Genomic DNA, 27,669 nt, shown 5'->3' with positions numbered 1-27,669 from the left:
TATATAAACTAGATAATCAACAAAGACCTACTTATAGCACAGAGAACTCTACTCAGTATTATATAATAACCTATATAGGAAAAGAAACTGAAAAAGAAACAATATATGTATAGGTATAACTGAATCACTTTGCTGTACACCTGAAACTAACACAATAGTACAAATCAACTATATTCCAATATAAAATAAAAATTAAATTATCAATTAAAAATGAAAAGATACATGCATTCTATGCCCGTGAACAGAGGAGCCTGGTGGGCCACAGTCCATGGAGTTGCAAAACAGTCGTACATGATTTAATGACCAAAAACAAAACAACAGCAAAAAAAAAAAAACCCAATACTCGTAGCAGCACTGTTTACAATAGCCAAGACATGAAAACAACCTAAATGTCCAAGGAATGGATAAAGAAGATGTGAGATATACAATACTCAGTCATAAAAAATGAAATAATGTATTTTGCAGGAAGGTGCATGGACCTAGAGATTATCATACTAAGCAAAGTAAGTCAAAAAGCGAAAGACAAATACCATACAATATTACCTATATGTGAAATATAAAATATGATACAAATAAATGTATCTACAAAACAGAAGCAAACTCACATACACAGAGAACAGACTTGTGGTTGTCAAGGGGGAAAGGGGTGGGAAAGGAAGGATTGGGAGTTTGGGATTAGCAGATGCAAACTAGAGTATATAGGATGGATAAACAATAAGATCCTACTGTATAGCACAGGGAACTATACTCAATATCCTGTGATAAATGACAATGGAAAAGAATATGAAAAAAAATATGTGTATGTGTGTGTGTGTATGTGTGTATAACTGAATCACTTTGCTGTACAGCAGAAATTAACACAACATTGTAAATGAACTATGTTGTTGTTCAGTTACCCAATTGTGTTCGACTGTTTGCAGCCCCATGGACTGCAGCACACCAGACCTCCCTGTCCCTCACCATCTCCCGAAGATTGTCCAAGTTCATGTCCATTGCATTGGTGATGCCATCCAACCATCTCATCCTCTGATGCCTTCTTCTCATTCTGCCCTCAATCTCTCCCAGCACCAGTGACTTTTCCAATGCATTGGCTGTTCACATCAGGTGATCAAAATACTGGAGCTTCAGCTTCAGCATCAGTCCTTCCAATGAGTATTCAGGGTTGGTTTCCCTTAAGATTGACTGGTTTGATCTCCTTGCTGTCCATGGGACTCTCAGGAGTCTTCTCCAGAACCCCAGTCCAAAGGCATCAATTCTTTGGTGCTCTGCCTTCTTCACTGTCCAGCTCTCACAAACATACTAGACCACTGGGAAGACCATAGCCTTGACTACAGGCCTTTGTCAGCAGAGTAATGTCTCTGTTTTTCAAGACCCTGTCTGGGTTTGTCATAGCTTTCCTGCCAAGTAGCAATCATCTTCTGATTTCATGGCTAGAGGCACCGTCCACAGTGATTTCAGAGCCCAAAAAGAGGAAATCTGTCACTACTTCCACATTTTCCCCTTCTATTTGTCATAAAGTAATGGGGTCAGATCTTAGTTTTTTAATATTTAGTTTTAAGCTGACTCTTTCACTCTCCCCCTTCACCCTCATCAAGATGCTCTTTAGTCCTTCTTTACTTTCTGCCATTAAAGGAGTATCATCCACATATCTCAGGTTGTTGATATTTCTCCTGCCTATCTTGATTCCAGCTCAGCATTTCTCATTCAGCCTGGCATTTCTCATGACGTGTTCAATATATAGGTTAAATAAGCAGGGTGACAACAGACAGCCCTGTCATATCATACTTCAATAAAATATTAAAAAAATTGTGGGGGACAAATCCATTCCATAACAGCTTTCTACTTAGTAGCTAATCAGCTTGGGGGAAATTCACTTAAGGAGCCTTTATTTCCTTTTCTTATTCCTATCTTGAAGGTTATCCATCAGTGTCCAGCATAGGACCTATACACAGAGGGCAAAAATGCCCTTCCCTCCTTCCTACAGATACTTATGAGGGTTTCTGAGGACCATCTATTCTTTCCCAGTATTCTGTGTGAGATGTGAATGATAAAGGCATGGGTTTATAAAACCCCCCTGAGAACCAAAATAGGAAGGGGTAGATTAGAAATTTAGTGAAAGGAGATTTAACAGAATTAAGGGTTACTTGAATAGACAACCCTTCAGGAAATAGGTGGAGCTTCAACCTGTGTTACCCTAATCAAGACCCAAATTCTATAGAGAGCTTGTTTGATAGCTTCAGTCTTGTGCCTACCCCTTGTCCAAGCAGCTTGGAAGCAGCTTGACTAGAAGTCTCAGTAAGATTGTATCTAATGGGAGAGTTCCCTGAAGCCCATCATGGTATTGCTACCAAAAGAAAAAGATCATTTGTGCTCATGCTTGGTCATGTCCAACTCTTTGCATCCCCATGGACTGTAGCCCACCAGGCTCCTCTGCCCATGGAATTTTTCAGGCAAGAATACTGGAGTGGATTGCCATTTCCTACTCCAGGGGATCTTCCTAACCAAGGAATTGAACCCATGTCTCTTGTGTCTCCTGCACTGGCAGATAGATTCTTTACCACTATGCCACCTGGGAAGTCAGAGAAAAGGATACTGGACAGAAAAGAACAAACGTCTGTGTATTTAAATTTACTTAGTTATGCTTAGGTTTTATTTGTCACATACATAGCCATTTGGTGTCTCCCATCAGAAAGCATAGCCCTTAAAGCGTGTCTTTGTCTGCACTTGTACAAATGTGCAGACAAATCTGTGTGTACAAATGTACAAATGTGTGTTGCTTCTTTTGAGACTCTACAGTTTTATGGTTGCTCAGCACATGCTCCCCTAGAAAATACATGTACTTCCATAATGTAAAACTGGGCTAATTTTGAAATAGGAATTCTAAATAGTAGTCACATACAACCAGTGCCACAATCATGCTACTTAACAAACCATCCAAAATTGAATGGCTTAAAAGAATAAGCATTGATTTAACTCACAAATCTCCAGTTAACTGGTCAATTCTTCTGTGCTCAGCTGACCTTGGTGTGGCTCACTCATTCATCAGCAGTCAACTGGCAGGTCAGCTGGGAACTGGTTGCTTTAGCATGGCCTCAGCTTAAATGTCAAGGCTATGGTTTTTCCAGTAGTCATATAAGGATATGAGAGTTGGACTATAAAGAAAGCTGAGCAGAGAAGAATTGATGCTTTTGAACTGTGGTGTTGGAGAAGACTCTTGAGAGTCCCTTGGACTGCAAGGAGATCCAACCAGTCCATCCTAAAGGAAATCAGTCCTGAATGTTCATTGGGAGGACTGATGTTGAAGCTGAAGCTCCAATACTTTGGCCACCTGATGCAAAGAGCTGACTCATTTGAAAAGACCTTGATGCTGGGAAAGATTGAAGGCGAGAAGAGAAGGAGATGACAGAGGATGAGATGGTTGGATGGCATCACTGACTCAATGGACAGGAGTTTGAGTAAACTCTGGGAGTTGGTGATGGACAGGGAGTCCTGGTGTGCTGCAGTCCATGGGGTCGCAAAGAATCGGACACGACTGAGCCACTGAACTGAACTGAACAGCTTAGATGACCTGTCTCTGCTCCTTGTGATTCTTTTCATCTGGAGGATACTCTGGGTTTGTTCTCACAGTGAATGAAGAATGCTAAGACAGAGTGCATATGTATATGCGCTTCAAAAGACCTAGCCTCAGAACTGGCGTACCATCATTTCCATCACATTCTATTGGCCAAAACAAGTCACAAAGTCAGTCAGATTCAGGAAGAAGGAGGAGCAAGGAGGACCAGGCTAACTGCAAAGCACACTGCAAAGAGTGGGAGTCCACGGACGGGTGGAAGATTGGGACCTTTACAACTGATCTACCACATCATCTTAAGAGCTTAAACATTTTATATTCTATCAACTGGAGGGACTACGCGATATTGCCAAGGAAATCTTTCTCTCTGTGGTAACAATTATCCTAGCTACTAGGTATGGAGTAACCTGTAATATTTGTAAGTATACAAGTTTTTATTTAGAATTTCTGAGCCTTCTCTGTCTTTCATTTAAGATGCCCTATCTTTCTATTAACAGATTAATGAAGCCTTTTATATGCCTTTGTCCAATTTCTTTATGAATCCATTTCTGTTACAAACCTCATTCAATTTCAATCTAGCTAAAGATCCAAAGGGTTAAAATGACATTCAGTTCAGTTCAGTCGCTCAGTCGTGTCCGACTCTTTGTGACCCCATGAATTGCAGCACGCCAGGCCTCCCTGTCCATCACCAACTCCCGGAGTTCACTCAGACTCACGTCCTTCGAGTCAGTGATGCCATCCAGCCATCTCATCCTCTGTCGTCCCCTTCTCCTCCTGCCCCCAATCCCTCCCAGCATCAGAGTCTTTTCCAATGAGTCAACTCTTCACATGAGGTGGCCAAAGTACTGGAGTTTCAGCTTCAGTATCATTCCCTCCAAAGGAATCCCAGGGCTGCTCTCCTTCAGAATGGACTGGTTGGATCTCCTTGCAGTCCAAGAGACTCTCAAGAGTCTTCTCCAACACCACAGTTCAAAAGCATCAATTCTTCGGCGCTCAGCCTTCTTCACAGTCCAACTCTCACATCCATACATGACCACAGGAAAAACCATAGCCTTGACTAGACAGACCTTTGTTGGCAAAGTAATGTCTCTGCTTTTGAATATTCTATCCAGGTTGGTCATAACTTTCTTTCCAAGGAGTAAGCGTCTTTTAATTTCATGGCTGCAGTCACCATCTGCAGTGATTTTGGAGCCCCCCAAAATAAAGTCTGACACTGTTTCCCCATCTATTTCCCATGAAGTGATGGGACCAGATGCCATGATCTTAGTTTTCTGAATGTTGAGCTTTAAGCCAACTTCTTCACTCTCCACTTTCACTTTCATCAAGAGGCTTTTGAGTTCCTCTTCACTTTCTGCCATAAGGGTAGTGTCATCTGAATACCTGAGGTTATTGATATTTTTCCCTGCAATCTTGATTCCAGCTTGTGTTTCTTCAAGTCCAGCGTTTCTCATGATGTACTCTGCATATAAGTTAAATAAGCAGGTGATAATATACAGCCTTGACGTACTCCTTTTCCTATTTGGAACCACTCTGTTGTTACATGTCCAGTTCTAACTGTTGCTTCTTGACCTGCATACAGATTTCTCAAAAGGCAGGTCAGGTGGTCTCATATTCCCATCTCTTGAAGAATTTTCCACAGTTGATTGTGATCCACACAGTCAAAGGCTTTGGCATAGTCAATAAAGCAGAAATAGATGTTTTTCTGGAACTCTCTTGCTTTTTCCATGATCCAGCGGATATTGGCAATTTGATCTCTGGTTCCTCTGCCTTTTCTAAAACCAGCTTGAACATCAGGAAGTTCATGGCTCACGTGTTGCTGAAGCCTGGCTTGGAGAATTTTGAGCATTACTTTACTAGCCTGTGAGATGAGTGCAATTGTGTGGTAGTTTGAGCATTCTTTGGCATTGCCTTTCTTTGGGATTGGAATGAAAACTGACCTTTTCCAGTCCTGTGGCCACTGCTGAGTTTTCCAAATGTGCTGGCATATTGAGTGCAGCACTTTCACAGCATCATCTTTCAGGATTTGAAATAGCTCAACTGGAATTCCATCACCTCCACTAGCTTTGTTCATAGTGATGCTTTCTAAGGCCCACTTGACTTCACATTCCAGGATGTCTGGCTTTAGGTCAGTGATCACACCATCGTGATTATCTGGGTCGTGAAGATCTTTTTTTGTACAGTTCTTCTGTGTATTCTTGCCACCTCTTCTTAATATCTTCTGCTTCTGTTAGGTCCATACCATTTCTGTCCTTTATCAAGCCCATCTTTGCATGACATGTCCCCTTGGTATCTCTAATTTTCTTGAAGAGATCTCTAGTCTTTCCCATTCTGTTGTTTTCCTCTATCTTTGCATTGAACACTGAGGAAGGCTTTCTTATCTCTTCTTCCTATTCTTTGGAACGCCACATTCAGATGCATATATCTTTCCTTTTCTCCTTTGCTTTTCACTTCTCTTCTTTTCACAGCTATTTGTAAGGCCTCCCCAGACAGCCATTTTGCTTTTTTGCATTTCTTTTCCATGGGGATGATCTTGATCCCTGTCTCCTGTAAAATGTCACGAATCTCATTCCATCGTTCATCAGGCATTCCATCTATCAGATCTAGGCCCTTAAATCTATTTCTCACTTCCACTATATAATCATAAGGGATTTGATTTAGGTCATACCTGAATGGTCTAGTGGTTTTCCCTACTTTCTTCAATTTAAGTCTGAATTTGGCAATAAGGAGTTCATGATCTGAGCCACAGTCAGCTCCTGGTCATGTTTTTGTTGACTGTATAGAGCTTCTCCATCTTTGGCTGCAAAGAATATAAGCAATCTGATTTTGGTGTTGACCATCTGGTGATGTCCATGTATAGAGTCTTCTCTTGTGTTGTTGGAAGAGGGTGTTTATTATGACCAGTGCATTTTCTTGGCAAAACTCTACTAGTCTTTGCCCTGCTTCATTCCGTATTCCAAGGCCAAATTTGCCTGTTACTCCAGGTGTTTCTTGACTTCCTACTTTTGCATTCTAGTTCCCTATAATGAAAAGGACATCTTTTTTGGGTGTTAGTTCTAAAAGGTCTTATAGGTCTTCATAGAATCGTTCAACTTCAGCTTCTTCAGCATTACTGGTTGGGGCATAGACTTGGATTACTGTGATATTGAACGGTTTGCCTTGGAATCGAACAGAGATCATTCTGTCGTTTTTGAGATTGCATCCAAGTACTGCATTTTGGACTCTTTTGTTGACCATGATGGCTACTCCATTTCTTCTGAGGGATTCCTGCCTGCAGTAGTAGATATAATGGTCATCTGAGTTAAATTCCCCCATTCCTGTCCATTTTAGTTCGCTGATTCCTAGAATGTTGACATTCACTCTTGCCATCTCTTGTTTGACCACTTCCAATTTGCCTTGATTACCTGACATTCCAGGTTCCTATGCAATATTGCTCTTTATAGCATCGGACCTTGCTTCTGTCACCAGTCACATCCATAGCCAGGTATTGTTTTTGCTTTGGCTCCATCCCTTCATTCTTTATATAGTTATTTCTCCACTGATCTCCAGTAGCATATTGGGCCCCTACTGACCTGGAGAGTTCCTCTTTCAGTATCCTATCATTTTGCCTTTTCATACTGTTCATGGGGTTCTCAAGGCAAGAATACTGAAGTGGTTTGCCATTCCCTTCTCCAGCGGACCACATTCTGTCAGATCTCAAGTGACATTAACATTGTATAATTAAAGTAGCTACCATATGTTTTTCAAAAGCATTCTTATTAACATAGTCTATCTTACGTTTACAAGTTAAATTCATATTCTATATTTGAAAGTGATGTTAAGCTATGTTAGCCTACCTGATAGAAGATTCTATATTTCTTGTTTATCTAATACCACTAAATTATATGGGGCTTCCCTGGTAGTTCAGTTGGTAAGAATCCACCTGCAATGCAGGTGATCCTGGTTCGATTCCTAGGTTGGGAGGATCCCCTGGAGAAGGGAAAGGCTACCCGCTCCAGTATTTGCTTCCCTTGTGCCTCAGCTGGTAAAGAATCCACCTGCAATGTGGGAGACCTGGGTTCAATCTCTGGGTTGGGAAGATCCCCTGGAGAAGGGAACAGCTACCCACTCCAGTATTCTGGCCTGGAGAATTCCATGGATTGTATAGTCCATGAGGTCACAAAGAGTTGGACACAACTGAGTGACTTTCACAACCTTCTGAAACTAAATTATAATTAGTGCTATCTTGTACTTTTAAAGCTACGTGAACTGCAAGAGAAGCATGGAGTTTTAGAACACTCATACACAGACACAGACACGCACACACACAGAACCATAATGAATTAGAATAAGCCTGGAAGTAGGTATCAGAAGACTTGGTTTCTCCCTGGAGCTCTGCTAACTTTCTATATGACCTTGGGCAAGTCACAAAAACCTCTTAGGCTTATTTTATTCATTTCATATTGAGAAGTTGGATTTTGGAAGTTGTATGAATCAAATCCACTCACTTGGGCAATATATCTATACCATGAAGTTTGAATTCATGGGCTTTTCATTTTATAACATTTACAGATAACATATACAAATCAGATTAACTTTTATCAATTTTAAATTACTTTACCTTGTTATTTATCAGCAAGACAATTCAATCAACTGAATGAAATTTAAGAGAAAGTACCACTCCTATCTCCCTATTCCTGTTACAAGAATGATATATTATGTATATTTATAGCCAGTACAGCAAGAGCTCAAACAAATCAGAACTGATAATGGTTGTGAACATCCAGCATAGCTGGATTGGTGTGGACTGCCTAGATATCTGCACTGACTCCTCCCTCAATTGACTCATTGGCTCTCTGGTAAATAAATGCAGACACACACTTACATACCCACACATAAACAGATAAATGGATAGGAAACACATGTGTTTCTCATTTTTGTTTTTTTAAGTAAAATATGAAAACATACTAATATAGTTCCAATAGTCCAATTTATGGTGGATGTCTTTAGTATCAATAGTCACAGACCCCATTGAATTCATATATTTTAGTATTTTTAGAGCTTTTCAGAGTTTATCTAACCATCTCCTGATGATAACAATTAGGGCATCTTCAATATTTTCACAGTTGTGAAAAGTAAGGCAACAGAATTGGAAATTAAGAATTATAAACTATTGTTTAAAAGAACAGCATTTCAGAAAATAAAGAGAGCACCTGCCCAAAGGAGGCAACAATACTGCATTGTTGTTCTGCATGACAACTTAAAACTCTCCTCAAGAAATGCCTAGTGATTAGCAGGTGAGACGAGGCCTCACGTCACGTAGAGACCATGGCATTCGCAGAAGAGGAGAAGGAACACCTTATAGTTATAAACACACTTAAAACGTCTCATTGAAAAGAATGTGGAAAACATACTTTTGAAAGAGATCCTACTGTTTATTTAGTAAAAGATTAAGTGTCTATCTTTTTTGGAAAGATTTGTTTTCCTAACTAGTAAAATGAGACACTCCTTGATTGCAGAGAGCCATGCCTTCCTCATTCTCAAAGTTAACCGTACCAACACATTCGTATCCTTGTGCACTTCTGCAGAATTGATTCTTAGGGAGTCTGGAGCTAGTTGCTCAGTGACTGTCCCAAGTGCAGCATTGGCTGGGTTGGGCAAGGCAAATGAAATTAATATCTGGCATGCTCACCACCCTCATCACCCTCACCAGTTCTCAGAGTGGTCCTCCTTATCTCCATGTCTCCTGCTCAGGGCTTTTGTGTTGCCCCTTCATCATGCAGAACCCCCAGTTTAGGGATCTGAGCAGAGCTACCCTTTCCAAGGCAACACCTCACACTCTGGAGAAAAAGGTATAACTTTGGGAGAAGCAAGTCTAGGGTGGGGCCTGGGAAGGTGGAACATATTAATCTATTACCTCTCTGACTACCTTAATAGGTCTCTCTGAATCTTGCCCCTACATTCTATCATCTACTGGATGGAATGGTCTTCAAATCTCTCCAATGGTCTTCTTATCATAGTCTTAACCATCGTGGTAACAAATTACCTTCACAGTCATAGAAAAAGTGCTACTTTTGGGAATATATGCTTAGAAGTAATTATTGCTATCATGCTTCTGCTCAGAACCTAAATCCTTTCACCACCTCTATCTTCAAAAGCCTGCTTGTCCTGGATTTTGCTCCCTCTCCTCCATTCCACTGGAATATAATCAACTGATTCCCATAAAGAAGTTAATCACTGGCAATCATTCATTTTCTTGTCTACTTCCTTCAGATATTTCCCAAGTTTTCCTGATCATAAGACTCACCTGATTGCTTAAACATACGGTACCCCAGTTTCCTCCCCTGGAGAGTCTGAGTCAGCAGCTTCTGGGTGGGACATAGGAATCTGTGACATTAACAAAGAGCCCCATATGATCATTTTTGAATTTTTAATTGGAGGATGATTACTTTACAATGTTTTGTGGGTTTCTGCCCTACAACAAACCAAATTGGTCATAACTATATATACATATATATATCCTCTCCCCCTTGAATCTCCCTCCTGCTCACCCATCCCATCCCTTTAGGTCATCACAGAGTGCCAGGCTGGGCTCCCTGTGTCATATGGCAGTTCCCCACTAACTATTTTACACATGGTAGGTATATATGTCAATGCTACTTTCACAAATAGTCCTACCCTCTCCTTCCCTTGCTGTGTCTTCAAGTCCATTCTCTACATTTGTGTCTCCATTCCCTCCCTGAAGATAGGTTCTTCAGTACCAGCTGTGAATGTTTCGATCAAGGGAGTTAAGGAAACCACTACTCTGACGAACAATATTTCAGACACCTGTAACAGGGAATGACGATTAGTCCTCAAGAAACATCGTTAACATATAAAGACATAAAGAGCAACACATAAATAAATAATTGTAAGTGCTACCCCACAAACTTGTACAGAATTTGAGCATTATCACCTGTTATGGAATGTGGTCTTCAGACATCAAGGTGTCTCAGTCTGGTCCTGGCTCTGACACCCAGTTGTTAAAGCTTGAGCAAGTTGGTTTCCTCAGATTCCCCACCTATAAACTCCAGTTCCTACACAGTATGACATTCTTATTCAGGTCACTATTCCTTTTGACCCAGAATTTCTACTTCTAGTAATCTATCCTGAGAGTTAACCAGGGAAATGTACAAGTCCAGCAGATTGTTTATAATAATGAAAACATTGGAAGCTGTATTAATGTCCATCATTAGAGAACAGCTAAACACTGATTTATCTAGACATTGAATACTACGCAACATTAAAAATGGTAATGGAGATCTTTATGTTTGATATGGAAAATGTCCATGACATATAAAGTAGTAAAAGCAGGTTACAAACATAACTTATACTTCAATCCCAGGTTGTTATTTTTTTTTTAAGTGTGATGTTTGTAGAGAAAGACCATAGAGTTACACACTTAAGTACTTGCAGTGGATGATTTTTTCCTTTCTCTATATCCTTCTTTAATTGTCTGTATTTTTTGAAGTAAAATTAAAATCTATACTTGGGGGAAAATAATGTTTCATCATTTTTAAAAAGGTACTTCTTCATGCACATTGTCAGGTTGATATCCACAATAGCCAGGAGACCAGGAGTAACTTAAAAGAAAGGTTTATTACTCAAAGACAGTGTAAACAAGAGATGATCTTTCCTCCAAAAAAATCCCACCCCACTCTCTCACTCTACATTTGAGTTGTAAAGAGTTTGTCCAAAAGATTCTATTTTTCCTAGTGTTATGGAAAAATGTACCAATTCATTCACCTGAGCCAATTTCAAGGAACTAAATTGGCTGCAGAGCAGCCGGTGGAAAACCAAGGCAAGTGTCAGGAAGGGGAAAACTCTGCTTGTTTTAGGCCTTCTGGAAAGGCTCTTCCCAAATCCCTTCCTCTCAGCTGGGAGGGCTAGAGAAGATTCAGGTGACTCCAATGGGGAGAGGGCGGGGACCAAGCCCCGTTTCCTGCTATAAAAGCCAGAGCAGCACGCCCCTCTGCCTGGTTGATTTGGTGGTATCTTCGGTCATGGCATGCAGGCAGAGAGGAGACAGCGGGAGACCCTCAAGCTGGTTCCGTGCAGACTGGAGGTATTTCTGGGGGCAGAAAGAAGGGGACAAAATGCCTTGTCTGCTGAAGTTCACTCCTCTTTAACTTTCTCCCCCATGTCCTCCTGCACCTACAGGTCATTTTTTCTATCTTTCACCCTTTTGACTTCGGTGAACTCAATAGATGTTAATCAGTTGGATCCTGCCTTCCCAGGTAGGCCTCTTGGGTGAGGGAAATGCCCTTAAGCATCTGTGAAATGGATTGCAACTAGGGTGCCTAGATGGCCAGAAAACACAAAAGTGAGTTAAACGATCTCCAGTCATTCTTTTGCCTATCTTGATCAAGTCACTTCAGTTTTCCCGTAGCTTACCTATAGCTTGCTCTGCAGCTAAATGCAGGAGCTTGGAAAAACACCCGCACTGCCTTCTATTTCCTCACTGCCTCCAGCTTTACAGCACCCAAAGAACAGCAAACCACCTACCAAGCCCTCATCTTTGGGAGCAGGCATCTTCAAACACATACTCATGCTTGAGGAAAGCATCAATAACAGGCAAAATCACTTGTAATGAGGAGTTTCTTAAGATTTGCACTTGAGCCAAAGGATGTACATTGTCAAGCTATTTGGCAGATTATTCTTCAAAAATGTGTTCTTGGAGTTACCTAGGGAATTTTTTAAACTTCAAATTGAAAGATCTTTAGACAAAACTTTTCCCCAATTCTTCAAAGACCTACCATTTCTATTTCCATCAGGGTTCCAGGCTGGTTCCCACATGCATACTTGTTAACCCGAATCCAGGTTTCTCCTGGATAGAAAGCCCTAGGCATTTAATTGATATCTTCATTACAGTTCTCGGTATCTTACATCATAGTTATGTATTCCCATCAACTTGTAAGCTCCCCAGGATGGGGAATAAGCTTTGCCTCTCCCAACTGGCATCCTTCCTTATGCATTAAAGAGGAAAGTTTCCTCAATACACTTCTGTAGGAATCATGCCTCCTGTGTTCAAAGATGCCCCACGTGCTTTCTTTGCTCTTCAGGTACTGTCACTTGCTATGAAAATAGAATGGTAGTGGAGTTTAAAAGAACTCTTGGCAACAAGATTCAGCATGCATCTGTGGTGGGTAAGTAATGTGTATTGTCTCATTTAAGTCTTACTTAGTAGGAAGCCCTTGGCTCAAAGTCATCACCATTTTCCAGTGAGCAAAGTACACAAATTCTGGAGCAGTCGTGCTCAAATCCCATGATGTCACAGGGTCCTTGAACTGCATCGTGACTCCTAAGAGTGGAAGACCTTGTCTGTCTTTGGAAATCTGTCTTATCTTAGGATTCACTAAGAAAAGTCTAGCTTCAAATCACAGCATCTCTCAGAGCTTGGGTTATATCCCAGTTGGGAAAATAAAAAGTAAGAAGTGATTGAAGTACCTTAGAAATGGATTTGCAGTCTTGCTTATGTAGCTTTGGTTGACTCTGTCACTGAAATATAAGATATAAATACATCTTGGCCATCTCCTTTCTAAAGCTGCTCTTGTTTCTGCAGATTCCCTTGGTCTTAAAATGCTGAACTGCACTTATGTTCTGGACCCAGAAAAGCTCACACTGAAGGCCCCATATGAAAGCTGTACCAAAAGAGTGGTAAGTAATTGAGGAGTAATTTGTGAAGTAGTAACCTAGGAGTTCGGAGAAGGCGATGGCACCCCACTCCAGTACTCTTGCCTGGAAAATTCCATGGATGGAGGATCCTGGTAGGCTGCAGTCCATGGGATCACTGAGAGTTGGACATGACTGAGTGACTTCACTTTCACTTTTCACTTTAATGCATTGGAGAAGGAAATGACAACCCACTCCAGTGTTCTTGCCTGGAGAATCCTAGGGGCGGCGGAGCCTGGTGGGCTGCCGCCTATGGGGTTGCACAGAGTTGGACACGACTGAAGCGACTTAGCAGCAGCAGCAGCAGCAGCAACCTAGGAGTTAAAGCTTTGGAGTAGAGCAGTGGTTCTCAATCAGGGTGATCTTTCTCTTTGGTCATCCCAGAGAACATCCTGCAACATTTGGAGACACTTACCACAGCTGTTGGGGGAGGAAGGAGAGGGCAGCTACTGGTCATCTGATGGGTACAAGCCAAGAATATTGCCAAATAACCTCCATGGCATACAGGAACTCTCAATAAAGATATATTAGACTCAAAACTCCAATGCTGAGCTTACCCTTGAATTGAGGCTTTGGGCTTTATTTCTGTCTTTGCCACTATCTATCTATGATTTGGAGTAAGTTAGCTAACCTTTCTAAGCCTCTACTTGTCCACTGGAAAATGGATTATGATATCTTTCCATAAGGTATCTAAAGACGAATGACACAGTGAAGGACTAGGCATAGTATGTAGACACAGCAAATGATCAAACGAGCTATTTTGATCTACACCCCTCATGGAAAAGGGGATGCTATTTTGGTGCTGGCAAATGGAGTGCTGGTACCTCTATGCTGGAAGGTGAGCAGCAGCTGAAAAATAGGATTTTCTACTGTCAAGCAATAGTGCTACCCAATCAGGGTTATTAGGAGCAGTAAAAGAAGGCTAAGTCCTTTTCAGGCTTTATGTGCAAACAATCACTTAGGGAACTTTGTAAAGTACAGAAGTCACTTAGTTGACTTAATAGGTCTAGGGTACATCCTACAAGTCTTAACAGTCTACTTCATCTGAATCTACTGAAGATCTCCAGTAATTAAGAGAACTTTCCCTTCTAAAATGGACGTTCCCAACTTTAGGGAGCTTAGTGTTGTATTCCTTTAGAACAAAGGTCTGCAGAATGACCCGTGTATGGCCACAGCCAGTCCATGATCTATGTGTGATGGTCATCAAGCTAAGAATGGCTTTAGTTTTTTAAGCATTTTAAAAATGTTAAAAGCATACGTGGCCTAAAAAGTCTAAATATTTACTAACACTTTATAGAAATTTGTTACTTGACCACTGCTTTAGACAGAATTCCCTGAGCCAGGGGAAATGGCAAAGATGGCCCTGTCCAGCACCCAGCACAATGGCTGCTAAAGTAGGTGCTCAGTAAGTATTTCTATCTCTTGATAGAGGCAGCAAGCCCAATAGGACCTTGATACTCAGACATAGGGTGAATGTAAAGGGAAAACAAAAACTGGACTCTGAGCCCTAAAACTCAAGGAGCTGTTCTCTGCCAATGAATGAGTCCTGGGATATCTAAAGAGGCTAAAGAATCTCCTGGTATAGGAATGAGGGACTTTTTAGAACTGTGGTACTGATTGACTTTTAAGGGTTTTGCTAATCAGCTGAGTCAGATGGTATTTTGGAATCCCCTTTCTCATTGAAGTTCTAACACTCTGTCCTTACTATGCCATTTTCATACAGCTTGGCCAGCACCAGATGACCATCACATTCATGAATGACAATACTGCCCATAGACAAAAGACTGTCTTGTATCACGTCAGCTGTCCGGTTATGCAAGCAGGAAGACATGATCAGCATTCGGGATCCACAATCTGCTCGAAGGATTTCATGTCTGTGAGTGAAGCAGCCTGAGTGCTTCTCATCCAGCTACTACAGGGGGAATGTGGTCTAGAGAGAGCTGGACTTCAGAACAAGATCAGGATTGCAATCCTGTATTTCACTACTGACTTGCTATGTGGCTTTGGACTGATTTCTTAACTGCAATGAGACCTTTTTAAAATCTGAAGTGGGGGACAATAACACCACATAGGGTGACTTTAAAAACTAAGAAGATAGATATAAGCACTCAGCACATCATGTTTTAGCAATAAAAAGGATTCAGTTGGGAGCTTGACAAACTGGATATTTATGTACCAGGCCCTATACCAGTTGCTAGGAAATCATAAATGAGAAAAACAGCATGTACTCATGGACTTTTTAGTCTCAAATGGCTAATAGCAACAGTGGGCAAAAATATTCATACTTTATTATAAGTGATGGAACTGCATGGCTTGACAGGACTTAGTGTCTCAACATACAACTGGAAGGGAGCTTTAGATCTTCCAATTACATTGAGGTCTCAAAAGCTCAATAGGGAAATGTCTAAGGGCACTTCTAGGATTCTTGACTGGTCCTGTGTTTCTACCATATCCCACGCCAGCCCTCACACTGTAAGAACCACACAGCAGTTGCTCTGGGTGTTTTCCATGTACCATCAGATAACGTGACTTCAGAGATCTTCTCCAAATCAAAGCTTCACATCATCCTTCTTTTTCCTTCCAGTTTACCTTTCACTTTTTTCCTGGCCTGGCTGACGACACTGCGGTATGAAAACTATTTTTTAAATTACAAGCCTAAATAACCTTTAGTTCTGTATTAAAGGTGGAATAACTTCAATCCTGGTTAAAATATTAAATAGTCTTGGAGTTAAGGTGAGCACCAGCCCTCTAAATGAAACTTTTGCCTTTAGGGTCCCAAACCTCAGATGGGATGGACCGTTACAGTTGGTGATGGTGAAAGAGCCCAAAATCTGACCCTTCAAGAGGCTCTGACACAAGGATATAATCTCCTGATTGAGAACCAGAAGATGAGCATCCAAGTGTTATTCCATGCCACTGGAGTGACTCACTACTCGGTAGGTGTGAAATCTGTTTGTACCACCATCCAGGCTCAGACCAGTATTTCTAAATGCAAGCCTAATCTCAATCATTTCCTCACATTGAGGTTATAACTCATTCAACAGCCAAGTCCTATACTAAGTACTAAAGATGGTGAGATACAATGGTGAACAAAATGTTTCTTTCTTCAATCAGTTTTTCTTCTCCATAGATCTACATTCAGTAAACAATGTGGAGCTACAGTAGTGCTAAATTAATGAAGGTGTTTTTATCATTGCCACGTTTAGTGTTTACAGTAGGTACTGGCCTTTTGGGGACCAACGATCAAGATACTACATTAAATCAGTTACTGTGCCAAAATACTTAGAACAGGTCTTGGCACCTACATGTTCCAACATTAGCCATCTTAACAGTACTGTTTTACGTTGAGTATAAAAAACTGCTGAATCTTAAACATTCTCTCTGAATGCTGATACCATAACGGAGTCATAAAACAAGAGCTCTTACTGCTTAGAAATGATCAGCTACAGGTCATGAGTAGAAATCACCTTGCCAGATGTTATAAAGTTTAAGATCTTAAGACTAGAATTAGTTGTTCACCTGTAGAACAACTATATGGTGGAATACCTGAACTCTACTTGGGCCAGGATGGTGCCCAATAGTTGAATATGTTTGCCCTGACTGTTTCTAGCATTGGTCAAAAATTCAAGTAACTCAGGTAAACCAATGTCTTTGAAAATGCCTCTCTTCAGCAAGGTAACAGCCATCTCTACATGGTGCCTCTGAAGCTTACGCATGTATCTCCTGGGCAGACGATCATCTTATCATCACGACTCCTCTGTGCATCAGGTAAGGCCGAGGAAAGGGCAAGTCCAGTTGTGGAAGACCTTGTTTTAAGGGCTTAATCAAAGCTGACCATTCTGTCATTTCCTTCTAGATCCTGTGACCTGTAATGCCACACACATGACTCTCACCATACCAGAATTTCCTGGGAAGTTAAAATCTGTGAGCTTTGAAAATAAGAATATTGCTGTGAACCAGTTGCACAACAGCGGGATTGTTATGGAAATAGCAAATGGCCTCAGGTTGCATTTCAGCAAAACTCTCCTCAAAACAAAAGTACGTTCCATTGAACCCTAGCTTTTAGGCCATTGTGATTTGGCTGCTGATTTATCCATAAATTCTAATTGCTAGTGTTAAAAAAAAATTTTTTTTCAAAAGTTTTGGAGTCCTCATTTGAACAGCTTGCATAAGTAATTCTCAAGTAACTGAAATTCACTCTCAAACACCAAGTCTTTTTCAACTTCAATGGAAGTTTTCCTTAAGTGTCTTTTTTCACTGAATAGAACAAACTGCTATTAAGCATTTAATGATGAACCTCTCATGGCCTATTAAAACAGGGCAATTTGAGCCAAACTAGTGTCCCCTGCTATCCTCAGTGAAGCCAGTCTTGACTGATGCAATTGCCAGGGACACAGAATGTTATGTTGGTGTATATGTTGCAATAACATTTTATAACTCCTGGATTTGCAAGGTACTCAGCTCTTTGGAGGCTGAATTACAGATCAAATTCCAATGTCTAGTACAAAGAGCATGCAGTGCTGGGTACTTGAGGGCATGAACTTAGAGAAATTTCCTGCCTCAGGAAGAATCCGGTCTGGAGAAGTGATGTGATCCCTTGCTCTGGTTTAAAGGAAAACCATATTCAGTCCGGAGTGTGCCTTGCAGATTTCAGCGTACTTCCTATCTGCCTGCTCAACAGGCTATGGCTGCTAACTGACATTCTTCCATTTCAGTTCTCTGAAAAATGCCTACCCTATCAGTTCTACTTATCTTCACTCAAGCTGACGTTTTATACTCAACTGGAGACAGTATCCATGGTGATTTATCCTGAATGTGTCTGCGAGTCAACAGTTTCTATAGGTAAAGATCATTTTTTTGAATAGTTCTACATTCTACATTCTCTCTTAGCTCTTACATGGGGGAAAGTGTACAGAAGTTCAAACTCTGTGCTGCTTATACTTTACGGAAATGGAAGACTGGTTAGACCACAAATAGCAGTCTAAGCTGCTATGATAGAAATCTAAGGAAGACAACACTTCCAAAATACACATACAGGAAGGTTTCACAACTGTTTAATGTTTTTAAGTAACCTGGGTATGCTTCATGTTAGAAGTCTGAGCCCACCATCTAAGTAAGATTGCTTCAAATCTGAAACTAGAGGGACTATGAGTATTTCCCCAAACTCTTAAATTCCTCAAAGAACATGGAAATTGGTATTTGCCCTTGTTTACTATTGCCTCTGTGCTCCTTTTTATTTGTATCAAGTCAAGTCAAATAGAAAATATTAGTTGTTGCTTCAACTTCCCCTCAAACCAAGATCTGTGAGTCTTGAAAGAAGGGACTTTAGGACTCAAGGCACTACACTTTAAGCTACATCAGGGTTTCATCATGGCTTTCTTACTCCACTTGGTGCCTCTTCCCATGTCTCCTGCTCCTCCTTCCTTTGGATGAAAAACCCTTAGACAGAGAAAGCCTCACTGCTCTCTAAGTACCTTGGGGTCTCCCCTTGTAATGCAAGCTGCTTGTCAAATTATTTTCCCAAGCAGACTTAAGACAAATTCTGTTGCCTCCTGATGAAAATCCAAACTTCATTTCATTTCAAACTAGTAATGACAATAGTCACATGGCAGACACTTTTTAAACTCCCTCCACTATAGTTTCAGGGGAGCTATGTACTCAAGATGGGTTTATGGACGTCGAGGTCTACCACCATCAAACAAAACCAGCTCTCAACTTGGACACTCTTAGGGTGGGAGACTCCTCCTGCCAGCCAACCATTAAAGCTCCATTTCAAGGACTGGTGAAGTTTCACATACCCCTGAATGGATGTGGAACAAGACATAAGGTTAGTATAAGATTAGTATTGGCACATAGCAAGAGATTAAGACTTACCTTTGAGATAACTAACCACTTTCTCTAACCTTTAAGTTTGAGAATGGCAAAGTCATCTATGAAAATGAAATACATGCTCTCTGGGCGGATCTTCCTCCAAGCACAATTTCCAGAGATAGTGAGTTCAGGTGTGACGCAGTTGCTACTTAACTTTTTTGAGTGCCAGAATAAACTCGAGCAGTCTTTTAACCTAAAATTCTCAACACCCCCACCTACCCACTCTTACAGAATGACGGTGAGGTGCTATTATAGCAGCAGTAACATGCTAATAAATACCAATGTCGAAAGCCTTCCTCCTCCAGTAGCCTCAGTGAAGCCAGGTCCACTTGCCTTGACCCTGCAAACATACCCAGGTGAGACATTATAAACTAAAAAATCTGCTTAAAAACTCAGGGGACTCATTCCTAAAATGAACTTTGCACCAGACTATAGAGTAGTCACAATGCTTAAGCTTCTGTTGCAACCATCAACTACTTGAGTACCAGAATGGCTTCTACTCCATTGCAGATAATTCCTACCTGCAACCGTACGGGGACAAGGACTATCCTGTGGTGAGATACCTCCGCCAACCAATTTACTTAGAAGTGAGAGTCCTAAACAGGACTGACCCCAACATCAAGTTGGTCTTAGATGATTGCTGGGCAACATCCACCATGGACCCAGCCTCTCTCCCTCAGTGGAATATTATCGTGGATGGGTATGTATTCTCCACATATGGTAGTCCAGCTAATCAAACTGCCAGTAAAAAAAAAAAAAAAAAAAAAGTAGTAAAATGCTCTTGGGCTTGAGAGGAGCACTATATCAAAGGCCCTGACTTTTGTTCTTATTTCTTACCAACCAGTCCTCAGTCTAATAAGTTGACTCCTGTCTTTCCTATTACCCTTGAATCTAAAAGGATCCTTCCCAAGGAAATAATGACTTTAATACTCTAACATCTGGAAAGAGAATAGATTTCTAGTTCCTATTTATTGAATAACTTTTTTGCTCATTGATAAGTCGTGTCTAATTCTCTGTGACCCCTTGTGACCTATCGGGCTCTTCTGCCCATGGGATTTTCCAGGCAAGAATACTGGAGTGGGTTGCCATATCTTCCTCCAGGGGATATTCCCAGCTCCATTGCCAGGCAGATTCTTTACCAGTGAACCACCTGGGGAAGGTGCATTGAGTGTGTGTGTGTGTGTGTCACTTAATCATGTCCAGCTGTTTGTGATCCCATGGGGTATATAGCCCACCAGGTTTCTCTGTCCATGGAGTTCTCCAGGTAAGAATACTGGAGGGGGCTGCCATTCCCTTCTCCAGGGGATCTTCCCGACCCAGGCATCGAACCCAGGTCTCCCTCATTGCAGACAGATTCTTTACCATCTGAGCCACCAGAGAAGCCCACTGAATAACTACCATGTGCCAAAAAACAGTGCTCTGTACTCCAGATGCATTATCTAAACCACAACACTCCATGAGAGATACTAGCCCCCTCACTTTATAAAGAAACCCAAGCTTACTATTTAAATAACTAGCCCAAAGTAATATTTAGTAAGTGATAGGACGTGAATGAACTTCCCCAGTTACTCAGTTGTAAGGAATCCACCTGCAATGTATGATCCGCAGGAGACCTGGGTTGGATCCCTGGGGGAGGGAATGGCAACCCAATCCATTCTCTTGCCTGAAGAATTACATACACAGAGGAGCCTGGCGGGCTACAGTCCTTAGGGTCGCAAAGAGCTGGACACATGAAGCTACAACCCTCTGCTAGCATTTAAAATAAAAAATGGCAGGAGTTCTCTACCCTTTTTTTAATCAGCAACATATACTAACTGCCTGGGACATAATACTCATATTCATAAGAATTAAGCCATTGTCATCTGAAGAGCTACATAATTCTTGATGAGTTTAGCTGGAATACAAATAGGTATTGACACTTAACACAAAGTAGAGAACCTAGCACAAGTAACTTATGACTTCATGGATACTGTTGGATAGTCAAGTCAGAGGTATATAAAATAAACTAAAAGTACAGGCAGAAGGTCTACAGGAGGGCATGGCAACCCAGTTAGTATTTTTGCTTGGAGAATCCCCATGGACAGAGGAGCCTGGTGGGATACAGTCTGACACGACTGAGCGACTAAGCACAGCACAGCACAGGTAGAAGGTATAGCAATAGTCTTGAAGGTGTTACACGTGACTGAATTTGAGCAAACGCTTGAGTCTGAGGTGAATTCAGCTGATGTCCCACCCTGAAATATACCTTCCAGCTGTGAATACAACTTGGACAACCACAGAACCACCTTCCATCCGGTTGGCTCCTCGGTGGCCTATCCTAATCACTACCAGAGGTTTGCTGTGAAGACCTTTGCCTTTGTGTCAGAGGACCCGGCGTTCTCTCACTTGGTAAGTGATTAACTAGTTACCTGGGACAGATTGACTGAGACATCAGTTCCACTCAACTCTTGTCTCCTCTCCAGGTCTACTTCCACTGCAGCGCCTTAATCTGCGATCAACTTTCTTCTAACTTCCCCCTGTGTTCTGCGTCTTGCCTTGTGTCATCCAGAAGCAGGCGAGGTAAAATTTTCAAGTCTTCATTTAATGAGTTTACTTAAAACAAGCCTGATCCTTTCGGAATTTAGGAATGAGGGCTTTGTTTTTCATCTAGTCCAAGAGCCCAAGCAACCTGGGAGTCTGTGATGGACAGGTTCACAATCAGTCCCATGGACAAGTTTGTGTTTGCACATAAACTGTAGCCTGATCTTTTGAGACCCCCCAAAAGTTGTTCTTCCTGAGTCTAGGTAGACTCTGAACTTTGTCTTCTGATATTCTGATAATTCATCCTGCTCTTACAGTAAGGTGTATGTGCTCTCCTGTGAAGGGAGGCAAGATTGCATAGAGCAGGGAGTCCCTACAGAGCAGGTGTACCCTCGAAACCCTTCTCACCACTACTCGTTAACCCAGAGGTCAAACTGTCTGCAGCCACAGGGGCCACTGAGGAAGAGAAGATGATAGTGAGTCTCCCGGGCCCCATCCTCCTGTTGTCAGATGGCTCTTCATTCAGAGGTATGGATTTAAAGCCTTGGGTATTTCTTTAACTGAAGCTCTTGGTTTTATGTTAGACTTAACTGTGCACAGATAACATATGTGTGTGCTGAGTCGTGTTCAACTCTTTGTGGCCACATGGACTGTAGCCCACCAGGCTCCCCTGCCCATGGAATATTTCAGGCAAGAATACTGGAGTGGGGTTCCATTTCCAACTCCAGGGGATCTTCCTGACCTAGGGATCGAACCTGCATCTCTTGTGTCTCCTGCATTGGCAGGTGGATACTTTACTATTAATGTCACTAGGGGAGCCCACAGATATCAAGTGCTTATGATTAATCAAGAGAATGCATCTCTTCCCAGCAACAGGTTCTGTTAGGTCTGTGTACCCTTCCCAGAATCCCTTTCCCACAAGGATCATTTAGTCTACCTACTGTACAGAGACCTCTCATTGTTAATAACTAAAAAAATTCCAGTTTTGTCACTAATGCCACATTAGAATCCTTAAATCTTAGTGCTCAAATATTGGGCCTACTATAGAAGAATTTCAAGCTCTTTGTTTAAAAAGACTAATAGGTCAGAAGACATGTGCTTGCTATTACAAAACTTTAGTCTTTACAAGATAATGTTAATATATCTTCATCTCAGATAGTCTTAATTTTAGGCCTAGAACTTGAAATTAAACTCACTTAAATCACTAGCTACTAATTGCAAGAAATCATGCACTTGGGACTACTAACCGTATATATCAGTGCCAGAATGTTAAACAAGCTGGGAATGAGATCCTTCCAGGTGTCAGCCCATCTGATCTGCAGTGAAAGCAAGTAGGAAGTGGGAACAACCGTGGGAGTGGAGTACGTCGAGGAGGAGGCTGGCTTGAGGGGAAAGACTACACTCTTTTGCAAGCTCCCAAGTGAGCCCTTTGAAGCTTATTTTCACTTCCTTCTCTGGGTAACTTTAATTGTAAAGCTTCAGCTTCAACCAAGTGTAAGTGATCTTAAGACTTGAATGTCTGTTTCCTTCCCAGATGCTGTGGATTCTAAAGGGCATGGGACTTCTGGATATGCTGCTTTTAAAACTATGGTTGCTGTAGTTGCCTTAGCAGGTGTTGTGGCAACTCTAAGCCTAATCAGCTACCTGCGCAAGAAAAGAATCACAGTGCTAAACCACTAATTGGATTTTCAATAAAATGTGGAAGTAAGCCTCTTGTTTCTTAAATTTAGATGGACTTCAAGGACTCTTTCTTGCAATCATTTTTCTTTAGAGACTATAGTACCTTTCCACAGTCCTCTTGAAAGGCTTTGTTCTGTGTGGATGTGAATAAGGGTATTCCTGACTTAATTGCTTCCTGTCACCAGCTTTTTCTGCCCTCTACCCCCAAAACTGGCAGTGCCAGAGAATTCAATAATGGGACTTAGTGACAGTCCGACTCTAGGGGTACATTTAGGTGACTTGAATGTCTTTTACCTCTCCGTTCATATACACAAGATGAGGGCAAGTCACTCCTAATCGCTGGAATAACTTCCGTTCTCTAAAAAGGAAAGGAAGCTGGGTATTCCCAAGGATGTAATCTAGTATCATACTTAAAGTAGTATTTCCTAACTCAAATTGCTCTTTCCAATGAGTAGACAACTTCCCTGAGAACTTAAGGGATTCAGTTATTTTCCTATGCATTCCCAGTCTAATTAAAGACCTGCACTCTCTTCGGGGGATGGAAAGGAAGATTCTAGCCTCATTAAGAGCAATTATAACATTCCTGGTCTCATTAAAACTACACAGCTGAACATGAGCCTCATAGCTGAGCCTGGAGAGCTGCTTTTTACCCGGTCCTCAATTATTACTTCCTTCTGAGGCTACCCCCTCTTAACTAGGCTGTAATTATGTCAAAATGACTAGTCTGCCTCACACTGTAGCTCTAACAAACCATATTCAAGATATCTAATATAGACATTAACTTGTATCCTTGAACTAGAAAAAAGTCTGGATCTAAGCCAGAATCTGTGCTATGAAAAGTTGTACAGCCTCCGAATCTCTGTACATAGTGGGCATAAATAGAAATATAAACATCTTTAGTGTTTGGACTTTACCCTTCAATTGTGACTTGTCATCCTCCTGGGTTTTTCAAAACCTTGAAAGAATATTATATATACTTGGTCATCTTGTGATACTGTAGGTCTTTAATGATGAATCTTCTGCCTTTTGTACAACAGAGCCTTTGATTCTAACTCCTTTTAAGAGTTAGATGATAAAATTCAACCCTGGTATAGGGAAGGAAACCATTACACTGATATATTGTACAAAAAGTCTTGTCTTCCTAGAGTAATAAGGTCAAAACTCAAGTTCTTATGAAGACTGTTTTTTGGACAGTGCTTTATAAGAGAATAAGGCATTAGTCTGTCACTGATAAAAACAAATGGTCTTGGATTCAAACTTTCCTGTGGCTACATCATGTTAGTGTTACATATTAGAATCAGAAATGTTGCATGTGCTGCATGAACTTCTTAAAATGGCATTTAAAAACTGCTGGCTACTTAAATGGCTTCCAGATCTCATATGATAGGCTGAATAATGACCACCCCCCGACATGTCCACATCCTAATCACCAGGAACTGAATGTTGTTACCCAGTCATGGTCCCAAAAGGACTTTGCTGGTGTGGTTGAGTCTTGACATAGGAAGGTTATCCAAATGCGCTCAATCACAAGGTTCCCTGTAAAACAGACATTAGAGTCAGAAAAGATGTACCAGGGGAAGCAGAAGTTAGAAGGATATTGTCCACAAACCAAGGAATGTGAGATGCCTAAAATAGCTGGGAATGACAAAGAAATGGATTCTTGCCTAGGATCTCCAGAAGATCACAGTCCTATTGCCCCATTTTGGACTGTGAATCCCAAGGATAAAAAATGACTCATTTCAAACCATTACTTTGTACTAATTTGTTACAGCAACAACAGGAAACAAATGCACTTTCTAAGGAGCTGCTACTCACAACTTGTAAAACACTTTGCTAGAAATGCACATTTTACAGATGAACAACTTGAGCCCTAACAAATCTGTCTAAGATATCAGTATATTCATAATGGAACAGGAGCCTTGCATCCCCAAGATGGTCTATTTGTGTCACAGGCCAGAAAGGCTGCCCCAGGGCAGGTTGGTTCTGATATTTTTGCAAAGTCAGAAATCTGAGAGAAGAAAGCCAAGCACGAATGAACACATGTTGCCATGGTAGCCTGAAACAAGTATAATTAACAGTTGCTTAAAGTCATGTTCTCATTAAAAAAAAAACCAGAGTTAGTAGAAGCAAAGCATAAAGATCAGAGAGAAGCAAATGAAAAAGAGAGGAAGGAGACAATAACAAAGATCAATAAAACCAAAATCTAGTTCTTTGAGAAGTTAAACAAAATGACAAACCATCAGCCAGAGTCATCAAGATAAAAAGAAGACTGAAAACAATAAAATTAGAAATGAAACAACAGAAGTACAAAGGCTCATCAGAGACTACTATGAACAACTATCCACTAAAATGGACAACCTGGAAGGAATGGATAACTTCTTGGAAAAGTATAACCTTCCAAATGGAAACAGGAAGAAAGAAAATAAGAACAGACCAATCACAAGCACAGAAATCAAAACTGTAATAAAAACATTTTCCAAACAAAAACCCAGAGTCAGATGGTTTCACAGGCAAATTCTACTAAAAGTTTAGAGAAAAGCTAACACCTAACCTGATCAAACTCTTCCAGAAAGTTGAAGAAGAAGGAAAACTTCCAAACTTATTCTACAAGGCCAACATCACCCTGATATAAAAACCAGAAAAAGATGCCACAGGAAAAGAAAATTATAGGCCAATATCACTGATGAACACAGATGCAAAAATCCTGAACAAAATTCTATCAAATAGAATCCAAGAACAGATTAAAAGGATTGTACATCATGATCAAAAAGGCTAGTGAACATGATGGAACTCCATCTGAGCTAATTCAGATCCTAAAAGATGATGCTGTTAAAGTGCAGCACTCATAAGCCAACAAATTTGGAAAACTTTGCAGTAGTCACAGGACTTGAAAAGATCCGTTTTCATCCCAATCCCAAAGAAAGGCAATGCCAAAGAACGTTTAAACTACTGTACATTGCACTCATTTCACATGTTAGCAAGGAAATGCTCAAAATCCTTCAAGCTAGGCTTCATCAGTATGTGTATACCAAAAACTTCCAGACGTACAAGCTGGATTTAGACAAAGAAGAGGAACCAGAGATCAAATTGCCAAAATGCATTGAATCATAAAAAAAACCAAGGGAACTCTAAAAAAAATCATCTACTTGGGCTTCATTGACTACGCGAAAGTCTTTGACTGGGTTCAGTTCAGTTCAGTCACTCAGTCGTGTCCAACTCTTTGCACCCTCATAGAACACAGCACGCCAGGCCTCCCTGTCCATCACCAACTCCTGGAGTTTACTCAAACTCATCTCAATTAAGTCAGTGATGCCATCCAACCGTCTCATCATCTATCATCCCCTTCTCCTTCTGCCTTCAATCTTTCCCAGCATCAGTGTCTTTTCTAATGAGTCAGCTCTTCGCATCAGGTGGCCAAAGTATTGGAGTTTCAGCTTGAACATCAGTCCTTCCAATGAACATTCAGGACTGATCTCCTTTAGGATGGACTGATTGAATCTCCTTGCAATCCAAGGGACTCTCAAGAGTCTTCTCCAACACCACAATTCAAAAGCATCAGTTCTTCAGCACTCAGCTTTCTTTATAGTCCAACTCTCACATCCATACATGACTACTGGAAAAACCATAGCCTTGACTAGACAGACCTTTGTTGGCAAACTAATGTCTCTGCTTTTTAATATGCTGTCTAGGTTGGTCATAACTTTCCTTCCAAGGAGTAAGCATCTTTTAATTTCATGGCTGCAATCACCATCTGCAGTGAATTTGGAGCCCCCCAAAATAAAGTCAACCACTGTTTCTACCATTTCCCATCTATTTGCCATGAAGTGATGGGACTGGATGCCATGATCTTAGTTTTCTGAATGTTAAGCTTTAAGCCAAATTTTTCACTCTCCTCTTTCAGTTTCATCAAGAGGCTCTTTAGTTCTTCTTCACTTTCTGCCATAAGGGTGGTGTCATCTGCATATCTGAGGTTATTGATATTTTTCCTGGCAATCTTGATTCCAGCTTGTCCTTCATTCAATCCAGCATTTCTCATGATGTACTCTGCAATATAAGTTAAATAAGCACGGTGACAATATACAGCCTTGATGTATTCCTTTTCCTATTAGAAACCAGTCTGCTGTTCCATGTCCAGTTCTAACTTTTGCTTCCTGACCTGCATACAGATTTCTCAAGAGGCAGGTCAGGTGGTCTGGTAGTTGCATCTTTTTCAGAATTTTCCACAGTTTATTGTGATCCACACAGTCAAATGTTTTGACATAGTCAATTAAAGCAGAAGTAGATGTTTTCCTGGAACTCTCTTGCTTTTTTAATGATTCAGTGGATGTTGGCAATTTGAT

The 27,669-nt window shown here is 41.0% G+C and overlaps 1 protein-coding gene across 5 annotated transcripts in view; it reads left to right on the top strand.

The window, feature by feature from the left end:
- The window catches only part of ZP2 (zona pellucida glycoprotein 2), a 36,483-nt gene extending 13,105 nt beyond the window's left edge, over positions 1 to 23,378 (top strand). The window contains 18 exon segments of one of the 5 annotated variants that reach the window (NM_173973.2): positions 11,561 to 11,651; positions 11,747 to 11,823; positions 12,649 to 12,732; positions 13,149 to 13,243; positions 14,982 to 15,134; positions 15,843 to 15,884; positions 16,030 to 16,194; positions 16,930 to 17,026; positions 17,115 to 17,296; positions 17,974 to 18,100; positions 18,898 to 19,085; positions 19,169 to 19,260; positions 19,361 to 19,485; positions 19,640 to 19,829; positions 21,382 to 21,517; positions 21,592 to 21,688; positions 22,094 to 22,177; positions 23,184 to 23,357. In NM_173973.2, the coding sequence (NP_776398.1) occupies positions 11,590 to 11,651; positions 11,747 to 11,823; positions 12,649 to 12,732; positions 13,149 to 13,243; positions 14,982 to 15,134; positions 15,843 to 15,884; positions 16,030 to 16,194; positions 16,930 to 17,026; positions 17,115 to 17,296; positions 17,974 to 18,100; positions 18,898 to 19,085; positions 19,169 to 19,260; positions 19,361 to 19,485; positions 19,640 to 19,829; positions 21,382 to 21,517; positions 21,592 to 21,688; positions 22,094 to 22,177; positions 23,184 to 23,329 (2,142 nt within the window). In that variant the 5' untranslated portion in view covers positions 11,561 to 11,589 and the 3' untranslated portion in view covers positions 23,330 to 23,357. 5 annotated transcript variants of the gene reach the window in all.
- Positions 23,379 to 27,669: the final 4,291 nt, after the last annotated feature.

The sequence above is a fragment of the Bos taurus genome, chromosome 25 (genome assembly GCF_002263795.3).
Source record: "Bos taurus isolate L1 Dominette 01449 registration number 42190680 breed Hereford chromosome 25, ARS-UCD2.0, whole genome shotgun sequence".
NCBI lineage: Eukaryota > Metazoa > Chordata > Mammalia > Artiodactyla > Bovidae > Bos > Bos taurus.
This window is presented reverse-complemented; position numbering and strand designations above follow the sequence as displayed.